Here is a 23,171-nt window from a genome sequence, read left to right on the forward strand (position 1 = left end):
CACACCCTCATTGTAGTGGGCTGGAAATCAGCAGCCACCAGCGTGAGGTGGCCAAGCAGCTGGTCACATCAATGAGTCCCCAAGGAGGAGCTGGAACCATCAGGGTGAAGAGAGCCCCCAGGAGCAGGACAGCCACTGTGCCCCCAGCCATCGCCCAGCCGCACTGGGACAGGGATGACAGCGGCTTGGGAGAGGGAATGAGGAAATGCTGCTCACAGTAATGGCACGTAGAAAATGGAGGTCGCTCTCGATGGCCTGACATTACCAAGTGAGCGCTCCTCCTGTTAGAGCAGACAGTGACAATGCTTCCAGCAGGCTTCTCTGAACAACACCGATGTTCATAACATCCCAAAAAACCCTGCAGGGATGTGACACAAAGCCGAGGCGGAGGCTGCCCGCTAACAAAGTCAGGGCAGGAAGGCACTGAGGTTACCAGCCCCGCAGCAGAACGTCTGGTGGTCGGACACAGGAGGGAGCAGGAGCAGGTTGTTCTTTCCAGAAGAGCAAGTCCGTAAGCACAAAGCTGGAAGGCGCGGGGTGGGGAGAAATAGCGGCATCTGGAAGACCACAGGATGCCGTCTGCAGCAAAGCAGCGTACATGCGTCAGCACCGAGCCTGGTGTGCAGAGCCCTGATGGATGGGGAGCCAGGTGGCTGCAGCCGGGCTGGGACGTGGAGCCAGAGCATGGGAGGATGATGTGCTGCAAGTCACCACCTGCAGAGACGTGAGAAGAAAGCACAGGGCCATCAGTAGCTAAATACTCCAACTACCCACAGCATCTATGTCCACCCCTCCACCTCTCATATCTTGCACGGAGCAGTGCTGGGCCTTAACTTGGAGCATGGGTCCCAGGGCTTTGGGTCCCTGTGGCTAGTTCCCTCGGGCAGCACATCACAGAAGGGTCCTCCTGGCCTTTAGAACGGAGCACAGAACACTCCAGCAGCTGCTCAGCCTGGAAGGGGCCAGGGACTGGCATCGCAGCCTTCCTGAAAGGTCGTTAGGTGCAAGGCTGGAAATGAACGTGCCAATGAGCAGCACAGAGCAGCAGAGCAGGGGACGACGACAGCCCTTCCAGAACAGCCCCAGCGGTGCTGCCCCTCCACTCAGGTCAGAGGCTGCCTGAGGACAGGCACGCAGCCGTGCCAGGAGGAAGGACACACTGCGCTGCGCTCCTGAGCCCGTCTGGCTGCAGGGTTCCCCATGTCACCATCCTCCAGCTGCTCCAACCTTCGCCGTGCTGCAGGAGTGCCTGGTGCCACATGCAGACTCCAGCGGTGCTGCCGGGCTCCCCAGCAGCCCCCAGCTGCTCGTAGGTGTGCTTGGGGGGATGGCAAGCCGGCCCCTTGCTTCCTGTCCAAAAGGTCAACTGAATTCGCACTATAATAGCTTTGGTAGAAAGATAATTAGGAAGTTGGTCAAATATCCCCTAGTGCGGGTTACACTTACAGCCACACTGCAAAAAAACCCAAATAAATTAATTGCCTTCCACAACAATGCAACATGCAAAGGTTGGAATCAGCTCCCCGTTTTGTTGCCTGCTCTGTGACCAGAAGCACATGTGCTCTCATATCCCAGCACTACAAACCGAGCGAGGGCAGGGCAGCAGTGCACAGCACTGCATGTGAGGGAGCACCACCCCAACTGCAAGAAACCTGCGTGTCAATCACAAAATGTCTCCCCTCGAGATACACCTGCTTCCAACCCCAGCTGCAGCAGAGCTCCAGGATCTGCAAAGCCATGTCAATCCAGGACAGTTTCACCTTTGTTAAGCACACGGAGCTCACCTGCACCACGGACATCCCTCCGCGTAAGAGAACGTTATGGGGGTGATGGCAGCCCATCAGTCAGGGGGTATAAGGCAGATTTTCAACACTCAACATGCACAAAAAACCAAAACGCCTAAAACTTTCCTGGCTGTATGTAGAGCAAACGTTAAATCAAAGCTCTTCCTCTGCGATACAAGTTGCACATCAACCCCCCCCCCTGCTGCAGAACTGACTTTTCTCTACGCTCAGTCTCTGAGAATGATTTTCTAAATATAAACTAATTTTAAAAAACAAATAAAAACATAAAAACACAAAAGAACAGCGAAAATGAAAATGTCAAAAAACAAATAGAAATCAAAGAAATTTATTTCCATCAACAAAAATACAGAATACAAAACGGCACTGGTCCCAGCCCCAAATGCTCTACCGACAGGCCCAGGCTGCTGAGCCCCGAGCCAAAGCTTCTCTGCTAATTCATAAGGACCTCCATTTGCACCAGTCTTGCATTCGTGTCTCCAGATGTTCTGTAAGGGATCATTCCAGCAAACGTTATCAGTGCACGAGCTTGAGATCGCAGTTGCTGCAAGACAGAAAAATAAAGAAGTTACTTTAGTATCTAAAAGCACCACAACCCAACGGAAGAGGAGCTCGATGTGAGTCAAGCATTCTCCTTTCAAACAAGCACATTCAACCTGAAAGCACACGCCCTGCAAACAAACGGGCAGCGCCACGTGCACCCCGAAAGGAAATGAACCCAGTGCCGTCAGGCCTGTGTTTCTAAAGCAACCCAAACCTCTTCTTGTGCACCCACACGGCCACGCAACAGCTGAAGGAATCCAGGAATCCTTCTTTTCCTCTCAAGGTCTGGTCAAGGGAGGATGAATACCTGGAGCTGCGAACAGGGCTGGCAATTCAAGCATGAGGCCAATGTCCTGCCTAATTCACTAGGTGGCTCAGAAATCACTCTTTTAGTTTCAGTGATGGTCAGCATCTCTCTGCTGCTGTTTGCTAATCTGCTCGCAGAGGTCGTGTACCCACTTCTAGCCTGCTGCTTTCCAGAGGGCATCAAAACAAGTGGTAGGTGAAGACAGCACACCAAGTTGTCTGGTTCCCAATTAAATATTAAGAGGCAAAAACTCCCACTGTGACTGAAACGGCTTAGGAGCAGTGTGAATTGCTGTTCTCTTTGCCTTCTTGGTAGAACGATATTGGAGCCAACCTATTTTTAAAACTCAAAGCACCATGATGAGTTGCAAGCAGCAGCACTCGGGGAAGAACGAACGGAGGTTTGCAGAGGTTAAGAGCGGCCTGGAGGTCTCGGTGTTCTATTGGCTGTAATTAGTTAATGAATGTGAAAGTCACTTGTGATTTAAAATCACTACAAATAAACCTGAATTCCATTCCTTTCATGACCTAATTTTGCCACCAAGACAACGCCCTTGGGCTGCTCTGGAGAGCTGCTCACCCCATGGGGTCGGGGCATGGGCACAGTGCGCTGCTGTCATGCCTGGGGCAGCGCCGGACGCCAGCACTGCAGCCTGGGCTTGCTGCAACCTGTACCTGAGATGTGACAGAACACATCAGGCCAAGAGGGACAGGGCTTTGCTCTCTCATTCCCAAAGCCAGTTAGTGTGTGTGTGTGTAAACACATATATAATCAAAAGACTCAAAACACAGCCTAGGTAACGTCTCTGTGAAATAACGAAAACGCGTACAAACCCAGCGCTGATTCCAAACCCACCCATTTCTAAGTACAGCACATTTCATTTTTGAAATGGAATAGGAAATGTTTTAGCAGAGGGGCTCTGGAGGTGCCATTCCTCTCCATCCTGCCCTCACTGTTGGGCCCACAGGGCTTCTGTGCAACTCACTGCCCACTACAGCAGCGTCCCACTTGAGGCAGCAAACCAACTCCAGGCACCAAAGGGCAAACACAGGAGCCCTGTGTTCCAGCTCTGGCAACTCTGTTCCCTACTCCCTGAAATAAACCTGACTTATGAACAGCTCCTGCCACATGTTTTCAAATTCCTCCAAACTGTGGGGTTTGAGTCTGTCTGTTCTGATGGGTTTAGGGAAAGCACAGGGATTCCAAAGGCCTGCTCAAGGAAAGGTTCTTTCTTGCTTACACTGGCTACTGGGCAATGTGCTGAGACCGTCAGAGCTTCTGGAAGACCAACACCATTGGTGACATCCCCTGAAATGCTCTTCCTCACAGAAAAGGAAAAGCCATTTTTCCTCCAGGGAAGCTCTAAAGGAAAAAACCTTGCCTAACCCAGCTTGCATCTGCCACCTCTGCTGGGAAAGACAGGCAGAGTTTTGCTGAAGAAACCCTCTCCACGTTTGAAGTGCCCTCATTTCTTCCCACCTCCAAAACCCCCCGAGGCTGTTTCCCAGACAGGGTGAACTGGGACAACTGAGACTCCTTGCTCTCACATTGCTAGAGGGAATTCTGCAGGGTAAGAAACAAACACGTTTTAAAGCCCTTCCTACCCTACCTTCCGTGTTCCCTTCTGGCATGACAACCACTCTTTCATCACACCTCCCAGCACAGAGGCAGCCGGCCAGTGTCCCCCTGAGTTAAGCACAGCCCCACAAGATGAACCCCATGCCCTCTGCCCCCCCGTGCCCCACAGCTGGGAGGTCCCACCACCAGGCCAGCAGCATTTAGAAATGCTGCTTTCATTCATATTGAAGTGTACAGATATACATATGGATATGGAACATAGCTGGCTGAGGCCGTGGTCTCATCATCAAACAGGAGCTGAGATTTATTTCCTCACCTGTAAGTCAGGACGAGCACTTCAGCCTCGGTTTTCAAGCACCTGTGCCATCTCTAAGGCGGTAAGAACTACAAGACCAAACCCCGTGACAACTACGCTGAGAACACTTCTGCTCAACAAAGGGTTGGCAGGTGACTGCCCACAAACCTGTCTGCATCCCATAAGCGACGTTATAAGAGATCCCCCTTTTGTGTCTCCCATCAGCTGGAGGGGGAAAAGCTTCAGAACCAAGTCTAGTAGTTAAGTCAAACCCACCTCGGTCAGCCATTACAACCAGGCAGCCACACCAAGCACCACGGTGCCCAAAAGCCATCTGCTCTGCTGGGGAGACAGCAGAACAATGCTGGCAAACCACTACTGTCACCCACCAACTGGATATACCCAAATGTCTTGGCATGCTGCCTGAGGACACTTAGAAAATGTCTGCCCATGTCACTATGGAAGCCAGCCAAGCGGAGGAGTGAAGTGCCTTTCCCAAGAAATAACTTTTACATGGAGAAGAGGGCACAAATGAGAGAGGTGGAAATTAGGTTCCTGAAAACAGCTCCATTGTTAAGGCAACAATATCAGTCATCCTCGAGACACGATGCTGCTCACATCTGCGACTGAAGAGCCCACCGGGAAGCAGACTGCTCATTTCTTCTTGCTAGGAGGTGGAGGTATACTGTAATATATTTTTGAGCCATTTAGAACAACATCCTTTCTTTCTCCATAGGTAAAGTTACAAGAGACCAGTCTCAGGACGAGTAACTGAAAAGGCCCACCGCTTGAGAGCAAAGACTGACACAGACATCCAGTTAAAGCCTGATCCTTTGAAAGACAGGGGAAATAGAACTGGGAAAACTTGTTGCACACTGAGTGTTACACACAGTCTTACCGAATCTCTGTCTTCTATTACCCGCTGGGGTCTGGCAGGAGTGGCAGGGCTTGTGCCTTTCATCCGCTTGTACTGGGTGAATAAAATATTCATGGTTGCAAGCAGTACCTCAGATAAATTGTGCCTGATCTGCACAAAGAAGGGAAAACGAGAAGATGTATTGCAATAAAGAGTAAGTGTACAGAATCGTTAGCTTTGCTCACTGACATCAGGAAACCAAGCCAAGAGAGCTGTGACCGACACCCGCCCCAATAATGGCCGTATATTAATGGCCACCCCTGCCATGATGGCATCACCTGGAAAACATGTTATCCACAGCCTTGGGACAGACATGTGGAACAGCTGCACCTTCGTGCTTGAAGCAACAGTCCAGATGAAACCTGAGGCACCCAAATACACACAAAACATCCCAGCACATCCACATACAAACGTCATCTAAAAGAAGTGCTGCCTTCCAGTTACAACAGTCCATAAGTGGTAATGGACTTCCACTCAGGTGGTAAATGAGCACTCAGAGAACAGTACAGGTGGAAGGCTTTGTTTTCTGGTAAATAATCAGCAGTCCTAAGAAGATAATGTTCCAAGGTTCCCTGTACAGCCGAAGGACTGCGCTGTCCCAGAAAGTATGTCTGCTCACAATCACTGGTACTGCATTCATGCTACACACAAGTGAACCAAAAGAACTGACAGCAAGTCTTTACTTTGCACAGTTCCTCTGTGTTAGGCTGCTGCTGAATTGCCTGACACTCTCCAATTCATCTCCCAGATGAGAGTAGCCTGTAGAAGAGCTTCTTTCAATTTAGTGTGATGCACAATAAATCAGATTTGGAGAGCAGAGGCAATCATCAGTGTCAGAACCCAGGTGTTGTATTACAGAGGTGAATCTAACTGAGCAAGTTCAGAACGAGTCAGATCTGCAGGCTCCTTCTGCAAAGTGGAGATAAGATTTCTGAGCATGGACTGTAGTGCTCCAAAGAGCAGCACTATGAGGAAAGAGCTGCAAGCCAAGAGTCTCCTTGCATGAATGCAAAATAATTCCACCCTATTTCCCTTTAAAGAATAAGAATTATGACATTATGAGGTTTTAAGATACTTCTAACACGGGAAAAGCGTTTTGGGAGCTAAAAACAAGAGGCATTACTTACTTCATCGCTGAAATTCCTGAAGGCAGCAACTCTCTCCTCCACACAATCCTGGCTAAGAGGTACAAGCTTTAGGCGCTCAATAATCTTCAGAAGGAAAAGCACAAATCAGGGCAGATAATCAATGTTCTGTACCCTATACACTATTACAGTACGCTTTTCAAGTGTTGATGAAGCACTCCCGGCTCCATTCAAGAGAAATCATTTCATTGTTACTTATTGGTTTCTCTCTCCACTTGGCTCAGTGGGAGAAATCTTTTGTTCAAGGACTACAAAATATCTCCAAAAAGATCTCCCTGATTATTAAGCAACAAGAAATACATTTTTAAATTCCTATAGCATTGCAGTACCTTCTCAGTCATTTAATGTAAGTTTTTATTTTAAGCGACGCTGTGAGACATCCTGGGCTTTCAAGGGCATTAGTAAGGCTGCACTTCAAATAGAACTCTTTAAACTTACATCAAAGGCCCTGTCAATGTGACCGGCGTGATATTCATCAAAAAACGTGATTAAGTCTAGCAGAAGGTAGAACGTGGAGTCAATGGATTTCTTTGCACTTATCCCCTGAGCTTTGTACCTGAAAGAAATTATTTTACAATTTTGTTGCGCAAAATGGCAACCACTTAGAAGCACTTGCAACTCCTAGAAGTGGAGACATCAAGCACAAGGACAGAAGGCATCTAGCAAAGGACAGATTCACCCTTCCTTAACCAAGAGGCAGAATTTTCACAGGTTTTGGCTTTTCTTAAAAATCCTTTTAGTCACTCTTAATTTTCCATCAAATCCCAGATTTGTTTCCTTCTAAATGCTTACACTTTTCATCACCTGGAGGCAAGTGCAGCACGGCCTCTTTAACACAGTGTTTTACAGCAGACAATTCCCCAGCACAACTGCCTGCTCCAGGCAAGAAGTTAAGAAGTAGGAACGGATTGAATGCTGTGTGCTCTCCCTAGTTCACACTTGCCAGGAGGTGACTTAAAGCTCCAACTCAGACCACAGGTTTGATTTTCCTTCATGTCTGCTGGGAGTGAGGCTCTCGCTAAGTCAACGTGGCAGCAATCTCTCTGTTTCCAGCCTCCCTCAAGGAAGGAGCGGCTGAAGGAGCGCCTGGCAAATGTCACCTGTCAGAAGGAGGAAGGCACGGGCCTCTGACTGAAATCAATACGCTCGTATATGAATCCGCCCAGCCCGGGAACTGCAAGCTTGCTTGCTTTATTTTTATTCATCAGAGCATTTCAGGAAACGCAGCAAGACATTTCTCCCAGGTACCTAGATTTTGCCCTAGTAAAATAGGAGAATTGTCCATGGCAATCACTGTGACAAGAGGCATCAAAAGAAGATGATTAAACAAGTCCCAAAGCTATTTGGCAATTTCTACCTTTCAGAGCAGCTTATTATTCCTACCTTGTGGCTGCTAATGAATCTTGAGCACTGCTATCTCTCAGGCACGTACCCTAATTAACACACTGACACTGAGTATGATATTCTTTTTGGTCGTTTGCACCTCTTTCTTTTTTAAACACCTCACTGCACGACCTAAGTAACAGCTTGTGGAAACATAACCCATTTTATTTAGTGCTCCTTAATAGACTGGCTCCCAGCTGGTAATCCTGCAAATCTCTTTTCCTGATCCAGGAAAAAGCCTCTTGCCACATTTACCTGGCGTGCCTCTGAAAATTACCTTTCTGGCTTCAGCACTTCAAGCACTGAGGGTAAGTCCTGACTTTTTTTCCACCTTCCACGGCCAGGCTGGATGGCCCCCAGGGCAGCTTGACCTGGAAGGTGGCAACTAGCCCACAGCACACACCTGGAACTGGGTGATCTTCAAGGTCCTTTGCAATCTCAGCCATCCCATGATTCTATGATTCCTGAATACACTGCTGTGGAAGCAGCAGTCCAGCAGCAGAAACAAAACCACGTGCTAACACCCACTGAACTGACGGAGCTGTCAGCTGACCCAGGTCAGGTCCTGCCCCATATCTTACCTCTCAGCAATGGAATGGGCCATGTTCTTCAGCCGCTCCTTGTTGGACTGGGGAGTGCTGATCTGGGGCACGACAGGACTGAGGAGCTTGTTCATCAGTTCTAAGACTTTGTCGGGGTTCTGTTGACATTAAGGTTATACACAAATAAAGGCAGCATGGCAAGACTTTAAACTAGTCACTGTAAAAGCAGAAAGGTTTTATCCAGTGGTGCTCAGTGCAACCTCAGAGATGCCTCCCTCCCCCAAACAGTCAGCACCACTTCAGCTGTAAGCAACATAATGCTGTTAGCTCACGTGAAAGAGTGCTGAAAAAAGAATCACACAGCACTTCAGTTTTCTCTAAGACATTGGCCACTGCTGTAACCCCCTTTTCTCAAATATATTTCAAAAGGAAATGAGTACTCATTGTAAAGCCCAACTATTTCAGAGTTCGGTTCAGTATCAATTACATCAGAAAACCACACTCCAGGTAAGTAACATCACTGGCCAGGATAACAACACACATGGGGCTATCACCTCAAAATTGATGCTGATCAAGACCCTGAGATGTCTCAGCTGAGAATGAGCTGGAGAGCAATCTTATCCAGGTTTTCTCACTAAAACCCTCTGCAAGCAGCCAAAGGCTCTGCTCCAACAATCTGCAGAAATAGTCTACTGGAATAAAGTAAACCACTAAGATTTGAACTCCTGCTCACAAGGAACATGCTTAAAAAACCATGGGGAACCAGGTACTTATTTAAGGCATCACATAGGAGATATGTACCTTTGCAAGGTCATATAGTTTTGCTGCTTCTTCAAACAATCCTTTATTTTCTGCTGCAGAAGCCACTTTGTTAATAATAGGTTTTGTGTCACTATTAAACTTGTCTATCACTCCAGGCTACAGAGACGAGACAAAAACAAAAGAAGAGAAATCAGAACGTTTAAGATTCCTTAACATTCAGTCAAGGCAATGAATATTTTACACGTTGGATTATGATGAGCACGGCCTATGTATTTCCATGGGAACAAACAAAAGAGCCATGTTAAAAATACAAAGAGCTCTTGAGAGAGAGACTTTCTGTAAAATGGAATCAGCACTGATACATCTGCAGCTCCTAATTTATCCAAAATGACCCAGACAATGGGTCCAATCCAAAACCACTTTGATCTGCTGATGACAGAGGAGAAGAACACGCGGACGACCTCCAAGTATAGCATGCCAGGGTCTCCAAGGATGTCGTGGCTGTGTGCTGGCTTGACAGCTGGCAAGTCAGGTTGCACACTGGCAAAAATGTCTCATAAGATTTTTAAATGAAACAGTAAACAGAAGGAGAATAAAAAGGAGGAAAAGGCAAGGATACCTAGAAAGCATTTTCCTGCAGTTACGGATTTAAAAAAAAGAACTTCTTGCTTATATATTCTAATGTTTTAAAACTAATACTGCTAAATTCTGTTTTCATACCAAAGAAATGCGAGAATACAGTTTCATTAAAAAAAAACAGATTACATTCAAGCAAACAGGATTCATCATTAATCTAAAAACCATCTATCTTGCAAAGAACATGAAAAAGAATTGGCGGAGATTACTGAGTTACCCTGCTCTCATGTGTGCAATGCCATTGCTTTGAAACTGACAGAGGAAATTTGCACTTCACTGAAGCTACCCAATGAGATTTGTGTCTATAGTTACAGCCTCTGTCCACGGGGACACAGCTCGTGCTTCCTGACCTGCATCCTGCAGGATCTGATACTTGAAAAAACAGCATTTATTCCAACACAGCAATAATCTGGGGTGATGAAAAACACAGAAAATCGAGGTAATCTCATCACTGCTTTGGAATTCACATGTAATTTGTAGTTTTCAGTACTGAAACAATTATCAGCTCACCTTTCGACTGCCATCGTTTTCCAGCTTTCCGAGAATCATATCAAACTATATCCACGTGGATGTCAAGTTGGAAAAAAGGAAACAAAAATAGACAAATTGAACATATTTCACAACATATTTACTAAGTACAAAGATGCAGTCCTAAGTTAATGAAAAACAACGATCGATGTCAAAATTACCATTTGTATATAAGTAATGCAGAAAAAGACTCCATTAAATATCTTAAATGTACTATCATTTGTGAGGAAAGCACAAACATACCTCTCTGCTTTCAATTACTAGTTCACTAACACAGCGCAAGAACATGTTCTCCCCTTGGCTGTCCTTCTCGTTCCTAAAAAAGAAGAGGGAGGAGGAGGGCTCTGTTTACAAGGACTTCCAGGTAACAGCTAGGCAGTATCACCAGTAAAACATATAGAGAGACACACGGGCTCCTACCTGAGAAAGTAAAAATACTGCAGAGCTTCCCTTGGATCCGTGGATTCAAATTTACGGGTGTAGAGCATCAAAAGCCGCACGAAGTTCAGACGCCTAACGCCAGGGGGGTCACCAACCTCGTGGCTTACTGCAACGTCAGAAGCAACACTCTTGGAGTAACTAATGCCAGGAGATGCTGCTCTGATTTTCTTCTCAAATTAGTCAGAATCACAATCCAGAGCTCTAATGCAACTAAAACAATTAGCTCGTAGGACACTGCGCTGGTAAACGTTGCTTGTTTGGCCAGTTACATAGAGCTGCAGTGTCTACAGCGTCCTATCAGGACTCAGAAAATATTCCTTCCCTGTAAATGTGCAGGACTTACACAGCTGTGCACTCTGCCCAGAAGATTTCAGGAGCAATTTCAACTCAAACAGGACCAAAGCAACATGAACAGCATGACAACGCAGGCGCTCTGTCCGAAATAGGAAAGCAATCGCAGCTTCAAACTGTGCTGTCAAGAACAGCACTTGGAAGTAGAGGAAAGGCTGCTGGTTCACTGCAAAATGTGATTCACCTGAGAAAACAAAACACATGCACTCAGAGCCGGTGAAAAAGACTTTGCTCTCAGAGACCACTGACAGTGAACACTTCTTGTCACAATGCACGTGTATCCAGTGCCAACAGAAATAAACACACTAAGCAAAACTGAATACCTAATCACACACCAGTGGCCTGTTAACTGTTTGACTACAAATACACCCTGAAAGATCACACCTCAAAGGCGTATTCAGGAAGTGAAAGAGCAGTTCCTCAAAAAAGTTTCTGTGTTCTTTTCAGACATCCACCAACTCTGACTGCAATAGATTCTCTAATGGCCACAGCTTTCGTCTCCACTTACATGTATGCCAAGTGCTCCAAATAACGTTAGAAACCTGGATTTTCCTACTCACTAGTATTAGCTTATTATGTTTTCTTTCTTCTCAGTTGCATCTGGGAATAAGTCATGCTGCAAACTACAAAGCTGTAGAGTATCACTTTCTGTGTGTGTCTTTGATGGTCTAATTGACCTAATTTTGATCAGCTGAAAGATGACGGACAACGATACTCTCTTGGGCCACGGATGTACCTAAAGCTTCCCAAAATGTCAGGAACTGTGATTTGGGCCCTCTGCAAATAACAATTTAGGGAAACAACGAACATAAGAGGAAAGCCTGGAAAACACATGCTCTCATCAGGGCATGCTTTTCTACTCTGTATTCCAAAACCTGAAAGCCTCGCTGGAAAGCCTTGCTCAAAATATACAAGGTGAAGAAAAACAATCCAACGTTCACCCTCTGGACCGCTGAGAACACACAGAGTTCACCCACCATGACTTGCTAGAGGCTTTATGTGGAGCCCAGGCTTTGTGTAATAACAACTGGAAAGTGTCCTCCACAGCAAAGCAGAACCCCAGCAGCACCTCTCTTGGTGTCTTCTTACCATAGTCCTCCAGCAGCTGCTTCTGGAACTGCGATAATGTCAATCGGTCTTGTGACGAGCTTGCACCATCGTCATCAAAACACACTTGGTTCAGCTAAGAACACATTAAAAAAAAAAAGCACAGATATTTCAGCTTGACTTGGCACAAGGGATATGCTCAGAAGATACTCATTCCATCTGAAGCCCTGTTAAGATGTGACCAACTAACAAACTACTACTCGCAGTAGTAGGTTCACCTCTGCTAGGAAGCAAAGACCTCCAACGCAGTGGCAGCAGAAATACATGCAGGACCCAATGGTCCTTTTGCATCTGGATATGCCACCAAACTTGAATACTGGGACTCAGAACGCCCACTAGGTGATAAATATAATTAAGATTTATTTATTTTTTGGCCGGTCTTAAGTATAGCATTTTATTCCCTCCCTTTGACAGGTACTGACCAGCACCTATCAGGCCTCCGAAGCTTTAAGAACTTTGTCTGCTGGAGACAGTGACTTCTTCCTGTCAACTGACACCAACATTTGAGCCATAATCCATCCAGAAAGGAAAATTCACAAAGGATTCTTGCTGTAGCAAGCTAAAACTTCTTGTAAAGACAGCTGACAAAGATCGGTGCGAAGTACAGAACACGATGCTGCCACAAAAGCTGTGTCCCCAAACTGGCACCTGATAGTACAGAGGGTAAGAGAAGCCCAGGAACCCATTTCCCAGCCATTCACAATGTGCAAGGCCAAGTTGTGTGCGTTGCTGCAAAGCATGACTGCCCTGCTGCAGAACACCGAGAGGCGGTGTTGGTTAGCTCTGCTAACCTCCCTGAGCTGAGATGTGATATCATTCAGACTTGTTTGTAAAGCAAACAAACCCAAACAAGCCCAAGAACCCGACACCCATACTCACCTTCAGCCAAAGATAATCTTCTGTCTTATCAGCAACTTCACTCTGGTTATCTGCAATGTCACAACGGCCAATAATACAATAAACAGCTCTCTTGTATGGGTCAGTGTTGTTCCTCAGAGCCCGTCTGTAATGCAGACGAAGCTTATTTTCTGTGGCGGTGGATAACCTAAGGGAAAAAAAATTGAAGGAAAATCGTCAGGGATTCAGGAAAAGACACGAACCCATCATCCTCTGTACGAGGAAACAGAAATCAACATACAGTGCTGCATATCCACGGCAAAGGCATACCTGAAGATATTTCTTGTATTACTATAATCACGTGTTAATTTAAGAGTATAATTAAAGCTATGAGGATCATCTTCACACTGTTACAGGAAAAATCAGAGGATAACCTCTTCCGGAGGGCGTTAGCATCGTGATAGGTGAGACACTGTGTGGCTCTCTGCAATTTCATTATTTCAGAGAGCACAGCGCCTTTGGAACTCTTTGGGTGAGCACGCACCGCTCAAGTGAGCAGTCTGTTGTGCCTGGAAGCCCTTTATGAGAGAGGCTTCAGCGTTAAGCACTGTCATATTGTTCTTTGCCATGCTATTTTCTGTATCCTCTCACAGAGGATGTTACAGAATTGAGTCAATAAAGTGCTCTCTACACTGCCGTGTCTGTCAAATCTGTAGGCAGACTGCGTTTTCATAGCCGCAACAAAAACAAAATAAATCAATTATAGTGCATCTCATGAAAGCATTTGTGATGAAAACGACGGCACTGCCTTCACTAAGGTTGCTCAGACATATGGTGAGCACTCCCAGACACTCGCTAGGAACCAGATTAATTTACACGCCATGGTCTACGCTGCTCAGTGAATGCCCTTGTTCTCCCCTCAGTTATGCCTGGAGACGTACAAACCGGTATGTTCTTGCCCACATCTTCATACCTGAAAACCCCAATGCATTCAAAATACTGCAGGAGTCAGAAGTTTCTACACACAAGTGAAACTGTCAGAAGCTGAGGACGGATCGCAGGGCAAGTCCTGGCACCCCGCTGGGCACGCTGATTCCCACATTTAGCCCGTGCCTCGGAGCAGGGCCATTCCCTGAATGGAGTGCAGCCTTTGGGCACACACCGACACCGCTGTGTCTGAATTCGTACGTCACAGGGCATCACTGCTCAGCAATAAGTAATGTTTATTGCAGGGGAGTAGGACCACATGACCTTTAAAAGTCCCTTCCAACTCAAGCGATTCTCCGATTCTATGTGTTTACTTGAAATTCTTTGCGAGTGGAAAGATAAACGAGGTAACCTAAAATATCATAGCAGAGTTCAGAGCACATCTTAAGAGGCACCAACTCAACAGCTTGCAACCAAATAATGAGTGTTTTGGTCAGGGGACTCTGCCAAGCGATGGAAAAGCTGCAAGAGGAGAATGCGCAAAGGAAGATTTGAGCGTGAATGCTGGGAAAGTCCCCAAACAAATGCTACTTGCTTTTATTGTGTGGCATTCTTACGAAAACAGGTATGAGACAAAGTGTTCCCCAAAGGAAATTCAATGGAAAAAAGCAATGGGGGACACAGGATTCAGGACAGCAGACTGATCCTGATCTGTCAAACACAGTACCCTATCATTACACAAGGCAAATCCAGTGGTAAAAAAAAGCCAAGAAAGCTACAGCACCCTATTATTTTCGAAACATAGAGTTTGCATTATTTTCAGATAATTCTTTCTCTGTGGAGACTTCTAGACTTCAAAGACAAAAATTAAAACACATAAACTTCTTACATGTAGTTTAGCTGATTCATGTTTGTATTTCCTACCTATCACCATCAGAAGAGATTTTTGTATTTCTACCAAGCCACAAACAATTTCACTGCTCCTACAGCAATTTCTACCCTTCATAGGTCTTGCCTGGTTCCTGGTTACCTTCTGTCTTTACTGTTCATGTATTCCTGAAACCAGGTTTTAAACTCTCCCAGCTGGTGCTGTGCCCGTTTCACCACGTGCATGGCTGCAGTCAGATCTCCGCAGCGCATGCAATAGTAAATCAGTGCCCAGACGGGATGGCCTTCCACCTCACCATCCTGAAAATAAAAGATTAATAATTAAAATATAGTAGTAACAGATGTATATTTGAATTATTTTTCTTTATGATTCGCCCTTACATCCATGCATTGATTTTGGTAAAAATTCTGTTTGTGGTATCAGAGATCAGAAGGATTAAGCTCTGATAGCTGTGCACACTCCAGCAGCCAAGGATGGGATTTGCTTCTGCTTGCCCAGATTTCAGTTTGCCAGGCAATCTGGCAGTCCCACAACTAGCACTCAGATACCCTACCCTCTCAGGAAGGGCATTTGGATCAGGCCACTGAGGTGTTCAGAACATTTGTACTGAGATGAAGGTACTAGACTAACTGTGTATATCAGCAGGTAAGCAAAGGACAGCTAGACTCAATTATGCCCTTTCTAATGCTCCATATTTATTATTTCATTTAACTTTTACTCTTTTAACACAGCCTGCTTGTTTGCCCGCTTGACTTTGGAGGTGTGCACCTGTGCACTTTCTCCTCTGTTAAGATGAATGTAATTTTATTCAGATACCTAAATAGAAGGCTTGGGTCACAATTCAGGCTATTTCATTATGTATTTTGTCATCAGTAACTGTTTAAAAAAAAAAAAAGCAAAGCAAGAAGAATATGTTTCTGCTTTTCTTAAACATCACAACATAGTTTAATACCTACTCGTTCCTGTTTAAAAAGACCACCACAAGAGACCACAATGCCTGGAACCTAGAATTCTCACATTACTGAGCACCCCAAACTTTTGGGACTAGCTCTGATCACAGTGAAAATGATTTAATCCATCTTCTGTTTTCCTAATGGAAAATTCTAGAGAAGTAGTAAGAGTCTGCTGCCTTAAAAGCCATTTAAACAACAGAAGACCATAGGAGGCAGCACCCAGCTGTGCTGGAGCACAGGGATTTGTGTTATTTTAGCTCAGTCAGTGAAGGTGAGGACATACCTGGAGACCAGGGACGGGTGCAGGCAGCTTGATGTTCAAGTAACTGCGGACCAGCTGGTAGGTGCCTGGAACTCCTCCCAGCTGAGCCTGGTGCAGGTTTCCAAAGACTGTCACAAAGGTGTAATTTTTGTAACTGAAAAGCAAAACAAAGGCGCAAACAGACTGAAATCCACTTGCTATAAAAACATCCATCGACTTTCAGATCCACCACAATTAGCAATTTACAGCAAACTACCTTGATGTTCAAGCATTATCATTACAACAAAAAGAGGCAAAAACTCATCAATTTAGGAAGACACTTGCATTCAGCTGTCTCAAGAGAAACCACATTTGGAGCCTGTGGCAGACTGCTCCAGGTTCAGCTCCTTATTATGAGGTTCTTCTCATTGGATTCTCATAGCAATAAGATAAACTCAATTATTTTGCTGGCAACATCCTTTCCAAGCTACTGCTTTAACTCCCAGTGCTGTCACAAAAGAACACAAACACTGCAGACGTGTTTCTCCTCCTCCCTGCCCTGTGGACAGATGCAAACCTTAGGGCCATGAATTTCTCAGAACGAAATCACTGAGAAAGAGAATTTAAGAGGCAAACACCTGGTAAATGCAGCTTTGAGAACACCTAGAAGTCAAAGCTTTTAATAAATGCAGGTCAGTTTAACAAATATCCATGTATCCAGGCAGGAGTCTCAAACGTCTGTATACTGAAGGAATATACATGTAAGTTGCAGCAATTCAACTGAAGTCAATTTTTTTTTCCTCTGCAGCACATGGCAGACTGGTGCAGGTTCCTCCTAGCTACAGACCATGAGACTATTAGGCTAAAAAAAGCTACACTGAACATGAGCAAGCATCAGCATACCTTGCTAACTCATACTAAGGCTGAGCTCCTCAGGGTTTAACATCACACCTGTTTCAAAGCAACCGATGCAAGAACAGATGTGAGCAGTTACATGTCCTCCCTTGGCATGCATGGGGCTGCAGAAGCATGCAAATGCCCCAGTATTAGGGTCTGCTTTGCAAGTCATCCAATTTCCACTAGGAAACATAAAGCTATGAGGCACACAGGTTTAAAAAAAAAAAAAAAACAAGTTTGAAGGGCCCAATTTCTACTCCAGTGTGAGCTCAGGGTGGGGGCCAACAGCTAGAGGCAAAGGGGCTGTGCCAGGAGGTGAAAACATCTCCCCCCAGTACGCTGTATCAGTGCTCAGATGGCAGAACTATCTGTAACAAATGCCCACGCACTACACTGCAGCTATTGTTCGCTTCCCGCTGCTGAACCATCCTGCAAGCATCACGTTGGCAGCTCTTTGATGAGAGACTGTGCTATCCAGGCCTGTGGGCACACACATAAGGAACAGCTGTTACTGCCAGCCAGGGGATTCAGCCTCGGGCTCTCTCTCTACAGCCTTTCTGCCTGCTCTATGCCCTGCAACTCTGCAAGCAGTTTCCTGGTCAAGGAGCACAGGTCCCCACAACATTTGCTGATACAGCCAGTAAGCCACTTTCCAGAGTCTGAAAATCATTGCTAGATTTCTCAGCTTCAGGCTCCTGGAATTCTACAAAAAAACTTCACTGCAGAAATGGCACGATCAGAACCTGACTCACTGCACTGGATTTATTCCCAGTGCTGCCCTCATTTCCAGCCAGCGCTGGCTCCCAACAGGTAATCAGCATTCACAAAGGCAGTATGGAAACGCAGATTTTTTTTTTGTAGAGGGGAAAATAGGTCTCTTCCCACAAGTGAAAAATCTTCACGTATCACTGCAACAGATATGAAATTTTTAAAGACAACATAGAAGAAAGAATAAAAGATCTTTGTGTCTTCTAAACAAACTCCCAAAGGATTCAAGGCCTTTTTAGTTAAAACAGTTTTTAACAAAAACAGTTTTATCCTCAAGTGGCTGCTTTAAGTCCCTTAGAAGGGAAAAAGACAGACACCTCTCGTGAACAGCATGAAGCGAGTGACTTGTTAAAACGTCCGTGTGTATTACAAAGTCATTCTGGCTCGTTAATGGGGAAACTTATCAGATTGTGTTATCCAAAGCATTCAGCTTACCTTTGTTCGAGGTAGCGCAGAGCCTGCCTCACGAACTCCATACGCACCTCCAGGTTGGTCCGGACATTCAAGACGTCGCTAGCAGAAACCAGGCGAACGCTGGTCATTTGTTTCACCATGGCCCACATCTCAGAGATGTTCTGTAAACAAGCAAGCCCACACAACAGCAATGAGTTGAGAGGTGAAGAAGCACCCCCGTTTTGAGCTATGTGGTGTTTTGACGCTTAAGCAAAGAAAAAAGGCATGGGAGTAATTTCAGTCTGTTTAGATCTGTGATGAAGACACTGGATGCAAGGTAAGCCCCTTCTGTCCTGCAGAATACAAATGTCATTATGCAGACTTCTCTGCATAATGCTTGTGTCAGGAGATGGCTTTAAATACTTCACCTGCAGTTGTCACCCAGTACCAGCACCGGCTTCCCAAACTAAGCTGGGGACTTGGTGCTCAGACTCCTCTCCATTTCTGGCTCATACATCCCACCCTAAAAAATACCACAGCATCTGCTTTCCATAAAAATAATTGTTCTGGTTGCCATTGCAAAGTTTTGCAATCAGCTGTGATGAGAAATTTCTAAAGGACTTAGACAGGGACTCAGTTACCAAAAGAGGCTCAAAACTATTCCAGGTTTGCTCATTCATAAGGATGAGATCGTATCAGTATCTACAGGACTAGAATATCCCTGCTGAAATGGCAAAACGCTGCGGAGTAACAGCACTGTTAGCCTCAGCAAGGGCAGGTGTTTGATCTCAGAGATTTAAAGCATAAAGAATACTGAAACTCACCTTGGTGTCCCTAGCAAAGTGACAGAGCTGTTCAAAGCAAGGATACACATCTGTAATTCTAATCTGACCCAAGCATTTGCCACTCAGCCTCTGCACAGCTTCCTGTTCTATCTGCAAAGTCTTTTCATGACTCGGCCATCCGACAGGCTTAAAGATAGCCAAGTTTGTGCATTTGTTTTTTGGGGTGGATCAAGGCAGCACAATTAAAGGAATGAGGAAAAAAGAGGAAAAGCAGACAGATCGTTGCTTTAAAGTCAAGCTTACAGACTTTGGCTGGCTTTATGCTGTGCTGTGGGAGCCTGCTTCAGCTCTAGCAAAGACTGAACAAACACCCTTCGCCTGTGGTTGCATGCACTCGAAGGACAGCAGGAGGTCACACTTTGAAAACAGAACTCCGTAGAACCCGTTTAAAATTGAAAGCTTTTTTTCCCCCCCCCCAACAGTTCATTAATCATGACAGGACTCAACAATGAAATCCAGTTCTTCCTCATTTTGTTGAGATTTTCACCATGCCCAAGCTCGTCACAGGTGGGCACTGCTGTGCTAGAGAAGATTGCAGTGTTGGCTCTGTTTGCTGTGGAGCCATGCAACGCTTTTTTTGGCAGTACCAGTAGTTTTCCACCAAATTCAGCAGACCGTTGATCACAGCTGGAAACAGATTAAATACATTTCCTTATGTTAACTTATCGGCAGTACCTTATCATCCAGTTCTGCAACGGCAGCACAAAGGTCCACCAGGTTAGGCTGCAGATGTCTATTCACTATCTTCTCATTATAAATATAAATCTGAAACATATTGGAAATAAGCAAGTTTAACAAAACCTCCTCCTCTCCTTCCCCCTCCCCAACCTCAGCAGCAGAATCTAAACCAGGTTGCAAGAAGAGTGTCCCCAGCAAGTCCCTTCTGCCCCCTCCCTCCTTCGCTGCTTGTCATCTGTGCAGAAGAGGAAGGGACAACTGCACAAACTTCCACACTGCTCTGAAGCCCCAGGCCTGCCAGAAGGCCAGCAGCAGCCATGCTAGACTAATCGCAGCTAATTGCTGGAGAAAAAAGATTGAGAAGAGACCCAACAAGTGAATGGCAGCGATAATCCCCTCTGCCACAGCCTCCTACCTGCTGATATAGGAGAAACAGAATTCTATTCTTTTAGGGCAGTAAAAGGCAACTGTGGCGTGGGGAAATGAGAACAAAAAGTTTGCTCCTAAACATACACCCCCATCCTTCTAATGTAATGTATGGTTTTCATTGCATTCCTATGATATAGTTTGAGCTGTCTAAAGGGTAATTATTTCAGCGCAATTAAAACACATTTCCTGGCTGCTGATGAACTGTCTGACAGCATGAAGTCCTAGGTCTCCTAGCTACTTGGTGGAACACAAAGCAGCCCCATCCAGGAGCAGCTCTGAAGCCCAGATGTTCTTGCACTAAAGCAGAGAGGGGCCAAGAAGAGCTTGGCTGGGGCTGCTTCCCCAAGGGGCTTGCTGGGGGCACACAGCAGCGCTGGAATTGCACTGCTGGCAGAAGCCTTACAACCGATGTCACACTTCCACGGCACACTACCAGCACCCTGCACACAGCTGGTAACCCGACAGCCCACCTACAGGGGGAGACTGCGAATCCACGGCCACCCCAGCACTGGCACTGCTGAAAGTCTGAGCTTCCTACATTCGCAAAGCATCCGGGAGCAATGCTGACAGCCTGAAAGCGTGGACGTAATTATACCACATGAAGACCCTTAATGCAGGATTACGGTAGAGATGGAACAAATTAATGCACTAATAATAACCACTAAATCAAATATACACTTTATCAGCACTACCATGCACCTTATTTTGTGATTCATTTCCTCAAACGGTTGCCATAACCGAATGCAGACAGAAAAACAGATGCACAAGCTGCTATCTGGCTCAGCACAGCCTGAGCCAAGGCGCATAATGACGGTAATTGTGTGCAAATCAGGCAGCGCTTTGTCTGCGCACTTTTACATACTCCAGTTTGAAAAATCAAGCCCTTCTCTTTCACTTCGTTTCTATCAGCCCTGGTAAACAGATCGTCTCAAAGAACAAAAGTAACAGCTCGGTTACGTAAAGGTTTATCAGCTTTCCCCCATAAGTTTCAGTGGGAGCCTACCACCACCAGGCACTGGGTCACAGGGAGGCTCTGAAGCCCCCCATTGGTGACCCTGTTAAAAGGGGATACAATGTGACAACTGTCAGGATTAAGACTTCAGCGCGTTTCCCCCTGCATGCGGGCACCAGAAAGCTGATCTGAAGTGAATGTGAACTCTTCATTTACATAATATTACACTTTGTCACAAACCCTAAGAAACAGATCTCCTCTGGACGCAAATCCTGTTGGGGAAAGACGAGTACGTCCCCGAAAACGTCAGACCAACCTTCTGTATCTTCCGACTGCGCTCTAAGACGGGGCAGACATCCCCACGTTGTCCCTTCCAAATCTTTTGGACACCCAGCACTCACAGACGTTTCTTTCCCCCCCCAGCACACTCACCTGACGGGCGTACGCCATCTCCACGCTGTCCAGAGAGCTGCGGCCTGGAGGGCCCGACTCGCCGACGTAGCTGGGCTGTTGAACAGCAAACAGAAAGGTTGTCACACGTCTGGTTGTTTTTCCTTCCCCAGCGCAATCAAACTCGTTGGTCTGCACCTGCATCTTCCACGTTAGCCTTCTGAGTGTTTTATACAGAAGGGATAAGGCTACTGCAGTGCATTTAACCATATATCTACTCCCAAAGGAAAGCAAAGAAAAACAAAATCCAAACAACCCGCATTCCTGACAAGGTAGCAGGTTTTGAAGCTTTCTATGGAGTAGAAAGCACACTGTTATTGCCTGCTATCTTCCTAATACTACCTAGTACCAAGTATTATCTTCCCAATATAGCTTCAACTTTCTGAGGTGACAGGAATCCTGCTTGCTCAGGGCACAAACCAACCATTAGCTCTCTAGAACGAGGACATCAGTGTATCTCGTTAATGTTTTATAATTGTAATTCTTTGTTTTTGTTTCCTGGGAAGTTGCTCATTGTCACGTTCATAGCTCCAGGATTGAAATACTTCAGTTGTAGAGCTGAGGGATGGGTAAGAGTCAGAGCATGGAAAATCTGCCCTCTTTGAACTCAGAAGATAACACTGCCATAATACTCTCACGCCACACCAAGTTATCCCTGTGAACGTTCCCACAAGTCACACGTGTTTTTAGTACAAAACCACCACACACAAATGTTCACTGCGGGAGGGAAGAAAATGCTCGTGAATGCAATGCTCTCCGATGATTCCAACCGCCTCTAAATGTAATTATTGTAGTATTTCAAGTCTAGGTTTTGAAAAATAAAGCGCAATCATTTTAAAGACAGAACCCTTTGAGGTGAATACTCCTTTAATATAAGCTGCTGCTCGGTAGCGCTAGAGCCACGACAGTCTGAACATAAAAGCAAGTACAGAAGTATCACATTCATGATGAAGCCAGCTGATGTAGCTGGGGCAAGGGAAGAGGAATAGACAAGCTTTTAGGAAAACAAGCCTTTGTTCACGGCCAAGAGCAAAGCTGGCTGTGGCTAGCTGCTGCCATAGCACACCCCACAAGCACTGCCACTTCGCTTTCCTTATGCCGGCTCTCCGGGCCTTTAATACCTCAGCACGTAGACACGATCCCTGCCACGTATCGCCTGAGGACATGTCCTAGCCCTTCCTGGAAGAGCTCTGCACAATACAACTGACTCACTGCCTGCACGGAGAAACAGCGTAATGACCAAACGCAGCGGTAGAACTGTCGTTTGCAGCCTTACGGCATCGTGCTGCGGCAGGGAGGACCAACGCTCCCCAGTGACCCGGCTGACACAGATCTGAGGAGAAGGACCAGTGCTTCCTCGCGACCTGGCTGGTCCAGATTTCAGGAGAAGACTTGAGAAAGGGGACCCTGTCTCCTGATGGAAACAATTTCTTGTTTCAAACAGGGTGAGTTGCAGGTAAACCTTCAGAAGAAGACGTCTTTCTGGTCTGTATCCCAACTTTGAAAAGAAATAACACCTACATACTCACGGATGCTCTGTGCAGCGATGTGCCTGGGAAGCACTGAGAGATTGTTT

At 45.9% G+C, this 23,171-nt stretch overlaps 1 protein-coding gene across 6 annotated transcripts in view; it reads right to left on the reverse strand.

Annotated features, from left to right (window-relative positions):
* NUP93 (nucleoporin 93) overlaps positions 2,115-23,171 on the reverse strand; it is a 69,328-nt gene continuing 48,271 nt past the window's right edge. For all 6 annotated transcript variants that reach the window (XM_021409016.1, XM_021409014.1, XM_021409013.1 and 3 more), the window contains 17 exons: positions 21,578-21,652; positions 19,762-19,851; positions 18,284-18,423; positions 16,226-16,358; positions 15,131-15,288; positions 13,216-13,381; positions 12,319-12,412; positions 11,222-11,413; positions 10,858-10,984; positions 10,681-10,753; positions 10,420-10,464; positions 9,313-9,429; positions 8,551-8,669; positions 7,025-7,142; positions 6,569-6,652; positions 5,424-5,552; positions 2,115-2,346 (listed from right to left, as the gene is read on the reverse strand). In XM_021409016.1, coding sequence (XP_021264691.1) covers positions 2,236-2,346; positions 5,424-5,552; positions 6,569-6,652; positions 7,025-7,142; positions 8,551-8,669; positions 9,313-9,429; positions 10,420-10,464; positions 10,681-10,753; positions 10,858-10,984; positions 11,222-11,413; positions 12,319-12,412; positions 13,216-13,381; positions 15,131-15,288; positions 16,226-16,358; positions 18,284-18,423; positions 19,762-19,851; positions 21,578-21,652 — 1,971 coding nt within the window. In that variant the 3' untranslated portion in view covers positions 2,115-2,235. The remainder of the gene's footprint in view (positions 2,347-5,423; positions 5,553-6,568; positions 6,653-7,024; positions 7,143-8,550; positions 8,670-9,312; positions 9,430-10,419; positions 10,465-10,680; positions 10,754-10,857; positions 10,985-11,221; positions 11,414-12,318; positions 12,413-13,215; positions 13,382-15,130; positions 15,289-16,225; positions 16,359-18,283; positions 18,424-19,761; positions 19,852-21,577; positions 21,653-23,171) is intronic.

This window comes from Numida meleagris, chromosome 10, assembly GCF_002078875.1.
Source record: "Numida meleagris isolate 19003 breed g44 Domestic line chromosome 10, NumMel1.0, whole genome shotgun sequence".
NCBI lineage: Eukaryota > Metazoa > Chordata > Aves > Galliformes > Numididae > Numida > Numida meleagris.